Source organism: Gobio gobio (assembly GCF_949357685.1).
Source record: "Gobio gobio genome assembly, chromosome: 4".
Taxonomy (NCBI): domain Eukaryota; kingdom Metazoa; phylum Chordata; class Actinopteri; order Cypriniformes; family Gobionidae; genus Gobio; species Gobio gobio.
In genome coordinates, this window is record NC_137100.1 from 15,867,354 (window position 1) to 15,883,728 (window position 16,375).

Below are 16,375 nucleotides of genomic sequence, written 5' to 3' on the forward strand. Positions count from 1 at the left end.
TTGTGCTGCATTGTACTACAGTCTTTGCAGCAGACACAGCAGTCACGCGACAACTGTCGTTGCTATATAGGTCACTTGGCTGAGGCCAGTGTGCTTTAGGTTCAGTGGGAATGGGAGAGGGGGGTTAATACGCTTATGTAACACACAAAGAATGCTGCAGATGAATGAGGGGAACTGATGGAGATACTGAAAAGGGCAATGGGGAGAGAAACGCAGTGGGGAGGCACTCATCGATTGCATTAACAAGGGTGTGTAGAAATTAGAGGGAAAAGGGCATATTTGAAGACATAGGAACTAGTGTATCTTATTCAACATATTTTACTCATATCAAGAGGCCAGAATATCATAGATAATAAATTTATGCTATTTTTTTTTTTTTTTACAGGGAATTGAATAATGCTTTTTTTTTTCATTTTGAAAGGTATTTTTGGTCATTGTGACACATTTGTTCTGTAATTCAGATCGCTATGGGCATCCCACTTCACCGCATTAAAGACATCAGAGTGATGTACGGGATGCAGCCGTGGGGAGACTCCCCCATTGACTATGATGGACTCTCTACCACCCCCTCTCCACGAGGACACGTCATTGCAGCTCGAATTACCAGCGAGAACCCAGATGAGGTGTGTGATCCTTAAAGGGTCATCATGTGAAAATTGAATTGAGAAGATGGAAAATTATAACGAATAACAAAATTATGACTGATTTTTGTGCAAGAAACTTTTGCAGTAGATGCCATAGGGGAAAAAAAACTTAATGTAATTAATATAATGTAATATACAGTTAAAAAAGTGGGGGTAAGAATTTTTTTTTTTTTTACAAAATTATTACTTTTATTTGTCAAGAAGGAAATATAAAATTGATCAAAAATGGCAGTATAGATATTTATAATGTTACAATTTTGTCCAAATAAACTGTTTTTTAACTTTCTGTTCATCAGAGAATCACTGTTTCCTTAAAAATATTATGCAGACACAGCACTTTTCAACAATGATAAAATAACATATGAAATGTAACTTTAAAGGGATAGTTCACCCAAAAATTAAAATTGTCATCATTTACTTATCCTCATGTTGTTCCAAACCTGTATGAGTTTGTTTCTTCTGTTGAGCACAAAAGAAGATATTTTAAAGAATGTTGGTAACCAGACAGTTGATGGTAACCATTGATTTTCATCAACAGTTTGATTACACATATTCTTTATAATATCTTCTTTTGTGCTCAACAGAAGAAAGAAACTCATACAGGTTTGGAACAACTTGAGGGCGAGTAAATGATGACAGAATTTAAATTTTTGGGTGAACTATCCCTTTAAGCACCAAATTGCCATATTATAATGATTTCAGAAACGTCATGTGACACTGAAGACTGGCATAATCACAGGAATAACTTACATTAATTATTTTTTTTATTTTTATTAAAATAGAATAATATTTTAATAATATTTTTTTCATATATTACATTAGAACAATAATTCAGTTTTTACTGTATTTTTGATCAAATAAATGCTGATGTAGTAAAAAACAAGACAAAAAATCATACTGTACTGAAGAATATATATATATAATATTAATATTAGTGGTAATATTGTAAAGTAATTACCATGTAAATTTCTTCTGATGAAGCTTTGTTTGTGTGTGTGTGTCAGGGTTTTAAGCCCAGCTCAGGAACTGTCCAGGAATTAAATTTCCGCAGTAACAAGAACGTGTGGGGCTACTTTAGTGTGGCGGCTGCTGGAGGTCTGCATGAGTTTGCAGACTCTCAGTTTGGCCACTGCTTCTCCTGGGGAGAGAACCGAGAGGAAGCCATCTCGTGAGTACTTCCTGCCGCTGAAAATCTCAGTTGTTGTCCCCAAATGACGCCCCTCTGCAGTTTTATTTAATTAATTGCAAATTATATAAATTATTTGTTGCATAATATAAAAAAATCATTATGGAAAGGTTATGCGGGTCTGTTAACTTATACTTATCCATCCAGTGTTTGCTGTCCTGTTGTCCATTACTTGTAAAAGTATCCAAAACAAATAAAAACAAAATGTACTTATATTTGATAAGAAAAAAGACAATGAGATGTATTATTGATGAAGCTGTATGGGTCATGTTAGGAACATGGTGGTGGCCCTCAAGGAGCTGTCCATCAGAGGAGACTTCAGGACTACAGTGGAGTACCTCATAAAGCTGCTAGAAACTGAAAGCTTCCAGCACAACAGCATTGACACGGGTTGGCTGGACAGACTCATCTCAGAGAAGATGCAGGTGCATGAATCCACTATCTTCATTTCACATCACAACTCTCATGAACATGCCTGTAATTTCTTCCAGCCATTTTCAGTCAAACATTCAGATGTGACAGCAAGACATTGTGACATTTCCTGTTTGATGCTCAAATACGTTTTGCGTATTTGAGCATCACTATATAAGTTACCATTCAGTCACATCATTTAAATGACAAATGGAGCCGGTTGTCAGTTTGAATGTTTGTAAATGTGGGTGTAGGCAGAGCGTCCTGACACTATGCTGGGAGTAGTGAGTGGATCACTGCATGTGGCTGATGTCAACCTCAGGAACAGTGTGTCCAACTTCCTGCACTCACTGGAGAGGTAAAAATCCATTTTACATATCATCTTGAGAGCACGCTTTATTATTATACCCTTGTTTGTATGACTAGTCCAAATATATGAGTATTGGGGCTCGGTATTGATTTTTGATATTGAGAATGAGGAGATGTTGTCACGACACAGCACCCCGCCCCCCTTCCGCCATTTTGGGGGTCTGCCCGCCAGGTAATGAATTCGGACAGAGACTGGAGAAGAGATATTCTGATGATTACTATGTACATAGTTTTCCAAACTCAACTGAACATTAAGTTTTAATCCACCCAAGCCGATCTGAGAAAGCAGCGGCTGGTAAACGTACGCTATTATTTCACCACAGGGTGTCAGTCATGGTCTTAACTAGTGAGCGCGATGCTGAAGTGTGAGACACTTGATCAATACGAACCTTTATTTATTTGTATTAAACATGTTGATCACTATTCTGTCATTTTTCATTGTCGGTCATTTTACTGTATGCTATAAACATGTTTATGCCCAAAACGCTTAATTAATATTCAAGGTAGGCCTAGTTGACTGTCATTTTCCTCTACTGTGCATCACTGTTTAAGATTAATTCAATATTTAACATGGTTAACATTACATCCATTTAAAGCACGTACCGAGCATTCATTCTACTCAAGAAGGCTGGAATAAAAGCACCAGCGCACACAAACGATCATTTAAATTTTTAGTCAAATTAATTTAAAAATATAAACTCAACAGGTACAAAATATGATCAGTAAGAGAAAAACACTGCTAAGGATGACGAGCACTGGACTGCTGCAGGATAGTGGGGAGATATATTTATTATTCAGAATGCACAGGAAATATATTTATAGAAACATTTCAGTGCAAGGTGGTAAAGAGTTCTGCCGTGGCAGCTTGTATGGGTCAACGTTTTTGATATCAGCTTCTCTAAATACCTCAGCTTGGCGCTGGTAGTAAGTTTCTCCCTGTACGAGACCTCTTCTTCTCCATTTCAAGTTTTCTCGTAATTTCTCCGCTTAAACGCCGCGATGATAATTCCTCGAGCCGTCTTTCCTGCTCTGATCTCTGTTTCGCTCTTACAATGTTACCCCTGGCAACCGATAGCGTCGGATCCCGGAATGGTGTATGGGCCAGACTCCGCCCACGACCATGACGTATCTCCTCATTCTCAATTTAATTCTGATTTACAAGCTCTTTAACCCCTAGGAGTCTGAGCTGTTTTGGGGCCCTTTAGAAGTTTTGACATGCTCTGACATTTGTGTTTTTTTCAGTTGCTTATAAACACATTAATGGCAAAAGTGTAATTACACTGTATTCAGCACAAACTGGGCTACCATATGTGAGCAACATGTATGTACTTGCTTGTGTTTTTGAGAGAAAAATGTTTATGCATGGTTTTTGAGAAAAAAAAAGAAAGAAAAAAATTAAGGCCTCAAAACACACAATAGATATGTGTCCACAAGACCTTTGACTAATGGGTGTATTTGCCTAGAGTTTTTGCTTCAAACTAATCCTACTGAGCCTACTCATTCACAGAACAATACACTGATTTAAAATTTGTAAGACAAAGTTTTTCTTCACAAAGCCCGTATGCGAGGAGGCGTGATATCTAATGAATAATGATGGATATCACCTGAGAGGACAATAAAACAGAATAGCCCGCATAATGACCTGCATAATGAATGAGCTTCAGGAATGTGACAGAGCAACAGGACAAAGGACATATATTATATATTGTACTTATCTAGTAAATGCATCTTGATTTAAGAATGTTTAAATATTTAGATTAGAAACAAGACAAAAATTACTAAGAGCATTTTTTTGCATTAATTTTTGGTTTTTGAAAGTAGTCTCATGTAAAATTTTTATAATAAATAATTAAAATTAAGATACAATTTATACAAAACGAAATTCACTGTAAAGAAAGCAATTAACTTTCTACAAAACAAAAAAAAACTTTCTACAAAACTCAAGAATCATTTATTTAGAATGTAGTCAACAAAGGCCTATTATATTTTAAATGATCAAAAGATATGATCAAAAGAAAATTGTACTTATCTAGTAAATGCATCTTGATTTAAGAATGTTTAAATATTTAGACTAGAAACAAGACAAAAATGACTAAGAAGCACATTTTTTCAAAATTTTTTGTACTTTTTTGATGTTTTTGAAAGTACTCTCATGCTAAAATTTTTAATAATAAATTATTAAAATTAAGATACAATTTATACAAAACGAAATTCACTTTAAAGAAAGCAATTCACTTTCTACAAAACAACACCTCGATAAAACAAACTTTGATATTAAATTAAAAAAATAACATTAGGCTATAATATTTAAACATCAATATGAATAAAAATACGTTTGAATTGTATTATATTTGTAGCATCTGAGCAGACATTTGCGAATAAAAGCTTTATTGATTTGACATTAGGCTCTTTTACAATAAACATGTTGTAATCTGTCCAAAACAGGCCAAATAAATCTTGTCTAAACAGTCTTGCGTGTATGACATTTTAAATTGCAGCAGGATTCATATTTAAACGGTCTTTTTGAAACGTTTAATAATCATAGATGCTAACAGAATAAACTTAACAGAATAAAGCCTACCTTACAATCAGCCCTGAATCCGTTGCTTTAAAAAATGAGCAGCTTTTTTTGATGTTTAGTGTTCCAGGATTATTTCTCAACACGTCTCAAAACGATGTAGCTGAAGTAATGTTACAGCGCTTCACTAGATGTGTTTGTATGAGTTGATGTGTGGGCGTTGACACGTGGATCGTCAGTATTTGAATCTGAAAGAGCGCACGCTCCGTGGGCGTGGCCGCATTAGCGGACAATGAAGTGGCTTGTGGGTGACTGACATCACTCTCTTTTTAAAAAGATTACATAAACACAGCATATTTGTTTTCGATTTGGTTTACATTGTTTAAAACCTGACATTTCAACGTTTCTTTAGACATATGTCTCATGTTTGTGAGACAAGTATTCACTAAGCTAGAGTTCCTTTTCTTAAGACCATCTAAATTAACGTCTTTGAGAGAGAGGCTGCAGATCACGTTTCATGTTTGTTTTCTTTATTTTGCAAAAAGCAAAACATTTAGTTTTTATTGTGACTGTACACAAAAAAAATTGAAACTTAACAGATTATAATGATGTATAACACTTGCCTGAATGATAAAAAACGACAGAGTTATTTGAGCACTCTTTGGCACTGATAAGAAAAAAATCAAGCCAATCACGCCGGCGCGACGGCCGACTCGAGAGGGTTAAGCTGTAAACTGTACAGGGAACCCTTTCAACTGGTACATTACTAAAACATTAAAGGTTTCATGAACTGGCTTTTTAAAAAAAAATGTATACTGTTGTCTGAGGTCAACTTATGACGTTCACGTGGTTTTTACATTCAAAAACATCATAATAAATAAGTAATAGGCTACTTTCTGCCTTGGTTTTGAGGCTCGCTGAAAAACGATTGGTGGGTGTGCCGCACTGAAGACTTGAAATTAAACGCCCACGGCTAGGATTGGATAAGATTTGCATATTTAAAAAAACTTCTGCTCCCCTGTCAGTGACAGCGTATGGCAAACGGCAACCGGAATGAATCACCCAGCCCACAGCCAGGACTTGCAAAATGTCTTTATCAAACAAACATAATGATTCATCTCTCATCCACCCGTGATTGATTGGAATGTTATTTCTGTATCATTTCGCTCGATCATTGGCGAATATAACCGCGAACCGTACACACACACACACACACACACACACACACACAGAGCCCGTCTGAAAAGCACATAGCGAGCTGGCATTACAAGTCTGAGTCCACGAATGAACTAGGGGTGGGAGAAAAGATTGATGCATCGATGCATCTCGATTCGTTATCTAACGATTCAGAATCGATTCTGAATTTTTGAGAATCGATTCTGTGTTCAATTCAAACGGCCACTACACCACCCGCACTTTTTATGCAGTTTTGCACAAACGCCTTACAGCAGTCGGTCCTCCGTTTCTCTGGCCGCTCTGTGTCTGCGCCCGCTGCGGCTGCCTCTCCATTTCAAAAATGTATTTTGCTTATTAAATAAAAAAAATTTTAATTTCAAAACATTTCTAAATTAATTTCATATTTCCAACAAACGAAATTCTGAGCCAAAATAATGAAGTGATGCTCAAGTAGGCTATAAGACGCTTTCCTTGCCATTAATGCTTAATAACACTCCTATGTCTCTGATGTGGTGGCCGGGATATACCTACCAACATCCGTGGCATAATTTTTGGAATGACTTATCGAATATTGCTGAACTACTGCACAATGTTTCAAACGAATGGAAAATTCTGAACAAAAACTTCGTTTTGGTGAGTGATTCGTTAAATGTCTATAACATGACTGTTGCAGCTCGGCAAGTTCTCTCATGTGAGATGTTATGCGCACACACTGAATTTGGCTTCTCAGCGAGCACTAAAGTTGTTTTTCTTCTGCATTAGCCTATGTTTTAAAGATTTTTGTTTGTGGCTCTAACCAAAGTAAACTTTTTTTTGCTTTTAAAGACATTTTTTGTTAAAATGTTCTAAAGAAAACTGAAAAATTGTCACACTTAGTTGTAAATTGAGAACTGTTTATTCTTAAAGATTGTTCTTTGCAATTGTATGGCTTACTATGTTTCATTAGAGCTTGTTAATCTTGAATATAACTTTGTTAATAAAATAAAAGTATTGAAAGAAATCTTCACAATCCTAATTAATATGGCAATACTGTCAAACAGATATTCTAACTATAAACAAAAAACATATTAGCTCCAATTTTGGTTAAAATGTAAAGTTCATCTATTTGCACAGCAGGATAATTAGTTACCAAAAATGTATGTTAAGAATCGTTTAGGGAATCGGATCGTTACTCCCAGGATCGGAATCGGATCGAATCGTTAAGTGCCTTAAGATTCCCACCCCTAGAATGAACCAATAACACCTTCTCCAGCCTGTGACCGCATGCTAAGGTATGTAATACAATAGATATCAAACGATCTGTAACAACGGCTTGAGGCGGTGCTCGGCATCCTACTACGTCAGTGGTCGACATATTCTGAGAGCTCTCGTTTTCTGGGCCTGCTGTCGATAAAAGCTTTGACTAACAAGGACGTTTTCAGCTCTGAAACTTGCAGGATATTCTTATATCACGATGAACTTGTATATACCAAAGGCTCAAAGGAAAGTTGATTTCTCCATTCATCACCCCTTTAAAGGTTAAAATAAACAACGTCCAAAAGTCCAAATTCACTTGCTATTTATTTTTAGATATTGTTATCAACACTCAAATAAAAACAAACATTTAAATTGCACATAAGGCCATTTTTATGATTTTAATGAAAATTCATGCTTATATGTGCACTCCGTTGTGTCACAGTGGCTGTAATAAAATAAGGTTTTCATGACATATTCATTCAGACATAAATAAATGAGACCTCACTAACAGGTTAAGTAAAAATATAATGGTTATGTAAATTTAGTGTATATATTTAGCAAAATGCTCCTCAAAAGTGTTTTTTGAAGGACGTTCCTGAGGTAAATGCAACCTTATATGGCATTCTTTACAAGCTGTTTCTTGATGCCTTTCTGTGGTTTAAACACGATTGAGTGATTACATTTTAGAAAGTTGGACTGTTTCTATGGGTCTGTTTCATTTATTACGTGCTATAACTAGTAGGGGGGTAACGGTACACAAAACTGACGGTTCAGTACGTACCTTGGTTTTGAAGTCACGGTTCGGTACAGCAGTTTTACAAAATTGCTTTTTATTTATTTTTTTTTAAACAGTGATTTACTGAAAAAATTGTCTGTCCTTAAATTAATTCAATTATAACTAAACGTTTCTTAAAGATAATGCGGTAAACTATATAGGGAGCCCTTACTTGCACATTAATATAATATTAAAGGTTAACAACAGAGCCCAAACTGTTAGCCTAAATTCAGTTGGTATTTATTTTTAGATATAATAATCAACTCTCAAATAACATATTGTATGCAAACATGTAAACTTCACATAAGGCAGTTTTTTCATTAAGTTCTAAATCTAATTATACAATAGTTTTTTCTCCAATTCATTGTTGAAATATAATAATTTATACTAGAGCTGCAACTAACGATTATTTTTTCTGTCGACTAATCTAACGATTATTTTTTTTTCGATTAGTCGACTAATCTAACGATTATTTTTCCGGATTAATTTTATGATTCTTTTTTACTGATAATTGTATTTCAAAGAGGGTAGTGAATTTGTATATTATTTTAACATGAAATCAATGAATGATGACAATATTAATTGTATTTCAGGAAGGGTAGTGTACATAGTATGCCATTTTATAATGAAATATATGAACACAAGAAGCTTTTTAAACATAATATATAATGATACTATTCATCATAAAATGTATACAGAGTAGGCCTAATTAGGAAAAGTTGTTTACTATAGTAGTTGAGTATGATTTACTTATTGATTTGTGTCAATAGTAAACGAAAATGCACTTATATTTATCTGCAAAAGGTTCACATACAGGAGCTTTCAGCATAGTGTTAATGTATAACTAGTCGTCTATTTTGAAGATACATGTGCATAAACAACGACTAAAGCTGCCAGAAGTTTTTGCCCAAACTTCAAAGACACATTTAAATGATTAAAGCTAGAGGCATATCTTAACTGTAATGTTACTTTAATCATGTAAACTACCTATATACAGCAAGTTATTATGCATATGTGTTTGGGACAGAGCGGAACCAGGTCGCATATACAGGAGATATATGCAGCCCATAATAAATAAAAGCACGAGACGTACTGGGGTCGGAGAAGAACCCCGGAAAATGTGACCATCTGTTGCAATACACGCGTGGCGCGTTCAGCTGCGCGAGAGAACACTGGCAGGAGGGTTGCCAGGTTTACACAACAAAACCCACCCATTCGTTACTCAAAACTAGCCCGAAACAAGCCCAATCGCGTTTCGGGGAGGTTCTCTGGTAAACATCGCGTTCGGGGGGTTAAATATGTGCGGCAACAGTGTAGAAGTAGCCCAATTCCGCGGAAAAAAGCGGACTTGGCAACACTGACTGCAGTGTGAAAGCTCCCGCTCTCCACGCTCACAGCTTCTGCTCTGCCACCGCGCGCAGTGTGAAACCGGCGTTACAGAGCGAATAAAGCATAGTTTTATTCGGCTTCTGTTTAAAGTACTCCCACACTTTTGAATGTCGCGGTCTGGCTTTATATGATAAATGATCATTTTCACTATGCCCGGGAGCAGAAGCTGCCATTATTCTAGATCTTCTGTTCCATTCTAGAACGTAAATAATGTGCCGCCGACGCGTCGACGCATTTCACGGACGTCGACGTATTTTCGTAGTCGACGTCATCGACGACGTCGACGCGTCGTTGCAGCCCTAATTTATACACAGTGTCTGTCATTTTCAGGACAGGTTTATTTAAACAGACATTAAATAATCAAGACATCACTAACAGGTTAAGTAGAATGTAATGATTATATAGGCTAATATAGTGCATATATTTAGTAAAAGAGTTAATTTCTCTAGTGAACTAACAGCTGTGGACACTGAATGACTGCCTGAGGTAAATGTGATGCTACGTGACATTGTTCACAAGCTGTTTTATTGACGTCTTTCCACCGTTGAAACACTGAGCGATTACACGACATATGATATGTTTCAGTTAGTTGTAATGTATCCTCAACATATTTATTCTTTAGGAAGAGATGATCGGGTTCACATGTGTGCCGTGCCACCGCTTGAACAGAGCGTCAAAACGGCATTTATCGTTTGAATTTCGTGATCAAATTGACTGAATACTTAATATGTTGGTGTGGGAACTCGGATTGAAGTATGTTCCGCGCTTAAAACAAGCCTACTGTTAAAGATTGCATTCGAAACGGTTCAGTACGAATACGTGTAACGTTACACCCCTAATAACTAGTACTAAAGATGATCAGTTCACATATGCTCTGAGCAGCGATCTTTCACTCCACATGGAAGAGTGCTAAAATGGTATTTATTATTTGAATTCCATGATCGCATTTACTGACACTTTGTTTGCTATCAAAAGTAACAAAAAAAAATCATAAAGCTAATTGTGATTTTATTAGATTTTAGGCATGCTACAAATAATGTTTAGAGAAGTTTTGTTCACGTATTAACAGAAAACAGCACAATTTTGAAATGTTATGAATCCGTACCGGTTCATCAAAATGAAGATCAATAAAAAATGATTAACCAACACTATCAACCAAGCCCTAATGAGTATATATGTGGTTGTTTTTGCAGTCATAGAATGTTCTCACCCTTTTGCTCTCTTTTCTTATGTGTCTGTAGAGGGCAGGTCTTACCTGCGCACACTCTGTTGAACACGGTGGATGTTGAGCTGATCTATGAGGGAACCAAATATGTTCTAAAGGTGACCAGACAGTCACCTAACTCTTATGTAGTCATTATGAATGACTCTTCGGCGGAGGTGGACGTCCATCGGTTGAGCGATGGAGGTCTGCTGCTTTCATATGACGGCAGCAGCTACACCACCTACATGAAGGAGGAGGTGGACAGGTAGGATTCTGAACTTGAGAACATAGTGTTAGGAGAGATGTTCATGGTTCTCATACTTGAACAATGTGTATATTCATCATTTAAGGTGCGGAACTACATTTAAATGTTGGTTTGTACTTCAGTAAAAAGAAAAATATCCCGCAAGACATATGAAATAAAAAGGGGAATGGCATCTAATGCTTTCAATAATTCCATGCAGTATAAAGGACGTTTTTTTTTGTTTTTGTAATTTTCGATTGGTTGAATTTAATTTATTTAGCCCTTTTTACTATTGATTTTAACCACAATAACAATGATGCATTGCTATTCTGTATGTATGTACTTGTATATTAGGGCTGTCCATTAATCAAAATAAATATTAATTGCATGTTTCTTTAATCACACCTAACAAAAAAAAATGTATAATATATTTCACATTACATTGAACGTCAGTTCAACTCTTAAAACAGATATTGCATTAATAGTTTTTTTTTACATTTATTTTCAATGTATTAAACAAGAAATATTAATGACAAAAGTCCTTTTCCTAGTCCTTATAAAATATGACCTTTTCCATAATTATTCCGTTATATTATTACTGTTTAATTCAAAAGACTGTTATACGTTTATCACGAAAACAGATGTTTATTAGTTAAGCTCATGTTCCTATAGTTTCTGTTAAACAAGAGGAAAATTCAAAACATTTGGGAAATATTTTTTTACCAAAGCTAAATTGCATACATTGTAACTATATTAGTATAAATGTTACTGTGTTATTATCTTGATCATTGTATGTGTTTGTCTTGTATAACGAAAAAAGAAAATACAAGTATGTAGGAAAACATTAAGCATTTGATTATTCCTTAGGTATCGCATCATTATCGGTAACAAGACGTGTGTGTTTGAAAAGGAGAATGACCCTTCACTCCTTCGATCGCTGTCTGCTGGGAAACTCATCCAGTATACTGTGGAGGACGGTGGACACGTGTTTGCTGGACAATGTTATGCAGAGATAGAGGTGTGTACGAGACATGAATGGCAAAGAATTCCAGACAGACAGGGTCCACAGATTTTGTTTTTAAGGCCCTGTCCACACGAACACAGATATTTTCAAAACAGCAGCTTTTCCTTTGCGGTTTGGCCGTTCGTCCACACGCAAACCCCTGAAACCAAACTTTTTTTGAAAACGCCTGCCAGGTTGAACATTTTTAGAAACTGGTTGCAGTGGTGTCGTGTGGACAGTGAAATTTTGGCTTGTTGCGTCAGAACCGGAACCGGCAATAACATTTTTTACCAGGCTTCTGATTGGCCAACATGGCTTTACGGTTAGGGTTATGTTGCCACCTGTTTGTTTGGCATGCTCTTGACAACGTTTCATATTGTGTTTTGCCTTTTCGTGTGGACACGATTATTATTTTTTTAACATAGGGAAAAACTCTGTTTATGTGGACTAGGCCTAAGTCCATTGGGACATAAACTTTCCCAGCATACAAAGAATGTTACTGTATTTAGCCACATGTGTGATGTTAAGACATTAGGTTGCAAGTAAATTAGAATTAACAGGTCTGCTCAGTCTCCCTACTGTATCTCTCAAAATTTACATAGTGGTTTACATTTACCTACTTTTTATTGTCAAAAAGTGATTTGTGAGAGTTCCTTTTCCATGTCAGTCATACAACCGTTTCCTGTCTGAGTGGGTAGTTATCAGGTTACATTTGTACGTAGTAGTAAGTACATAGTACATAAGTAGACCAGACTTTATGGCAATAGTTAAAGTTTGACTGCACAAGACAACAAAGATTGTTGTGCATGTGTGAAATGCATTTTTATTTGTTTGCTGCATTATTAATGCTATATACATGTCTATTAGGTGATGAAGATGGTGATGACCCTGAACGCCTCTGAGTCTGGCTGTATTCACTATGTGAAGAGAGCTGGTGCAGTGCTGGAGCCGGGCTGTATCATCGCCAAACTGCAGCTAGATGATCCCAGCAGAGTACAGCAGGTACATCCATGTGTTTCATGTAGTAAATGCATGATATTTGTATGTGAGCTCATTTTAGTTTGGTTCCCTTTCAGAAGTTATAGAGAGTTGAAGTGGTTTAGTGTTTCCAATGAGTGTGTTTGTTTCAGGCGGAGCTGTTTACAGGAACATTACCCAGTGTTCAGTCTGTGGCTCTTCGGGGAGAGAAGCTTCACAGAGTCTTCCACAGCACTCTGGATCACCTAGTGCACATTATGAACGGCTTCTGTCTGCCAGAACCCTTCTTCAGTGGCAGGGTGAGAAAACGCATGGACTTCATAGCAGTAGTTCTCCACTTTTTTTTGTAACTCTAGAGTGGGCAATTTGTGTCGCTTTGCCAGACCAGGTTTGGTGACCAATCGGCATTAAGGTTTGTATGTGTGTGTTTTAGCTGAAAGAATGGGTGGAGCTTCTGATGAAGACTCTGAGGGACCCGTCTCTGCCCCTGCTGGAGCTTCAGGACATCATGACGAGTGTTTCAGGCCGGATCCCTCCAGCCGTAGAGAAGGCCATCAAGAAAGAAATGGCTCAGTATGCCAGCAACATCACTTCTGTCCTCTGCCAGTTTCCCAGCCAGCAGGTGCTGCTTGTTGTCCTTTGAATTCTGAAGCTATAAAACTGCGACCATTGTTTATAAATGTTGTCAAATTTTCATCTCAGATTGCCAATATACTGGACAGTCATGCTGCCACATTGAACAGGAAGTCAGAGAGAGAGGTCTTCTTCATGAACACTCAGAGCATTGTACAGCTGGTTCAGAAGTTAGTCTTTCATTTGAACAACCTCCACATGTCCTTAAATCACTGATCTATATAAATGACTGTATTGCTCATGACATCATAAAAAGTGAAGCCACTGCGAAGCCAATTGGTAATCATCCATTTTACTAAGAAAACTTTACACAACGAGTCAGTGTTTTTATATCTGAAGTCTCCCTGTACATTCCGCAATTGTCCTAAACATTTAAATTGATATTTGTTTAAAGTCTGGAATTTCCCCTGCTTATTAAAAGTTACATTGATCTTCATTACAGTAGCGAATATCAGATCAGCTGACGGACGAGACACCTCAACATTTGTATTACAAATGTCAAAAGGATTCTTCAGAAATCTAAACACAGATGTATGCTTTGTAAGGCATGCGCATGTACAGTTAATCACTGTGGTAATGTAATTAGTTGTGTTATATAATATTGTTTTTATTCGTACAGTAAATGTAAATGATAATTCCGATAGCACGTGAAGGCAGCATTAAACACAATCACAAACACGGGTTAACTGGCCTTCATGTCTGTTGTGTACCCAGGTACCGCAGTGGCATCAGAGGTCATATGAAGGCAGTGGTGATGGACCTCCTCAGGCAGTATTTAAGAGTGGAAGTTCAGTTTCAGCATGGTAAGACTGCACATTATTGCCTGGTTTCACAGACAAGACTTAAATCTAGTCCCAGACTAATATGCTTAACTGAAAGCAACTTCCACTGACATAATTCAAAATATGTCTGTGCCATTGTTTTGTCTGAGATGCTCACCAGTAATGTGTTTCTAAGGCATGTTTATAAAAGCTACTTAAATATCCTAATTTAACTAAACTTAATCTAAGCCCTGTCTGTGAAACCAGGCCTATATGGCCCTAAATGCTATCACTGAATGTTGCCTTATTATATCATGTGACCACTGGATGGCACTGTAACATTATGATCTGTTCTTGTGTATGAAATCATTTAAATTAAAATATTCAAGTATTTTAATAAATAGCCATAGAAAATAGAAACAAAAGATTCCACATGTATTTTAAAATGTTTACTATTTAATATTAGCTTTTTCTATTCTTTCCATTATGTTTACTGTTTAATTAATAATTAATTGTATTAATTAATTTACTATTAATTTGTGTATTTTGTGTGTATTACTGTCAGGTCACTATGACAAGTGTGTATTTGCACTACGAGAGGAAAACAAAGGGGACATGGCCAATGTGCTCAACTACATTTTCTCTCATGCAAAAGTCACAAAGAAGAACTCTCTGGTTACCATGTTGATTGTGAGTACACAGACACAATTTTCAAACACAGAGAGTTTACTTTTGATGTTAATCATTCAGAAGGCCAACTTTTGTATTGTGAGATGTAATAACGGCTGAGATACACTGCCTGGCCAAAAAAAGTCACTGTTTGGATTTAAATAGGCAAATGCTTAAGAGTCTACTGTATAATTGGATCATTATTGTAGTGATCATTATGTTTCTAGCATGTTATATGTTTGGCAGCATTCTTCTAGCTTTTAGTGTTTAGCTTTTAATTGCTTACAAAATCATGTAGGAAGACACATCATGGCCATATTCCAGGATGACAATGTCAAGATTCATCAGGCTCGAATTGTGCACTGTCAATATAAGACCTTGAACAAAAACTGATGCACCTCCTGATGGAAATACATGTTGTGATTTTATTTCCTTCAAGAGGTGCATATGTCCATGATGTGTCTTCCTACATGGTTGTTTAAGAAATGAAAAGCTACACTCTCCATTAATTAAGATCAGTTAGAAGTACTGTTGCCAAATATATAACATGCTAGAAACATAATAATCACTGCAATAATGATCCAATCATAGATTCTTAAAGGGTTACTTCACCGATTAGCATTAAACTTTGTTTCAGTAGACACCCGGTAGTATATTCTAATGACTGTGCTTCCCTCCCTCATGTCCCCCTGAGACGAGAGATTTCTGTATTTTGTATTTTAGGTCTGTAAAAAAACCTCAGATGACGCAAAAATCGCCCTTTAGCGTCATCGGAGGTAGGGCTATATGGACAGAATAATCATATTGAGAAGTTTTTTTTTATTTATGAATATTGCAATTGCGATTTTGGCAATTGTTTTTGCTTTTTCAAACATGCCAGTGCACAAGAAGTGCATAACATAACATTTCACAATGAAATAACATTAACAACAGTATTAATAGCTTGATGAACACAACTGTAATAAACTTTAAAACAGACAACATAAAATCAATTAAGGTTAACTAACCTAAATTCCAGTCATAACAATCAATAAACTTCAAAACCGTTAAACTTATATATAGCTCCATTGTTCTGCTGGACCAAATATCTGTGGTCGTGGCGTAGTAAATGTGTGTTTATGTTGTTGTTCACAAGTAACATTTGTTACATTAAAAACAAATAAATACAATGCCTTCTAA

The 16,375-nt window shown here is 36.2% G+C and overlaps 1 protein-coding gene across 5 annotated transcripts in view; it reads left to right on the forward strand.

The window, feature by feature from the left end:
- The window catches only part of acaca (acetyl-CoA carboxylase alpha), a 94,185-nt gene that overhangs the window by 30,470 nt on the left and 47,340 nt on the right, over nucleotides 1-16,375 (forward strand). For all 5 annotated transcript variants that reach the window (XM_079814514.1, XM_079814515.1, XM_079814517.1 and 2 more), the window contains exons 12-23: nucleotides 462-623; nucleotides 1,649-1,812; nucleotides 2,105-2,255; nucleotides 2,496-2,599; nucleotides 10,946-11,173; nucleotides 12,020-12,170; nucleotides 13,023-13,157; nucleotides 13,286-13,432; nucleotides 13,567-13,755; nucleotides 13,836-13,936; nucleotides 14,481-14,569; nucleotides 15,093-15,217. In XM_079814514.1, the coding sequence (XP_079670640.1) occupies nucleotides 462-623; nucleotides 1,649-1,812; nucleotides 2,105-2,255; nucleotides 2,496-2,599; nucleotides 10,946-11,173; nucleotides 12,020-12,170; nucleotides 13,023-13,157; nucleotides 13,286-13,432; nucleotides 13,567-13,755; nucleotides 13,836-13,936; nucleotides 14,481-14,569; nucleotides 15,093-15,217 (1,746 nt within the window). The remainder of the gene's footprint in view (nucleotides 1-461; nucleotides 624-1,648; nucleotides 1,813-2,104; nucleotides 2,256-2,495; nucleotides 2,600-10,945; nucleotides 11,174-12,019; nucleotides 12,171-13,022; nucleotides 13,158-13,285; nucleotides 13,433-13,566; nucleotides 13,756-13,835; nucleotides 13,937-14,480; nucleotides 14,570-15,092; nucleotides 15,218-16,375) is intronic.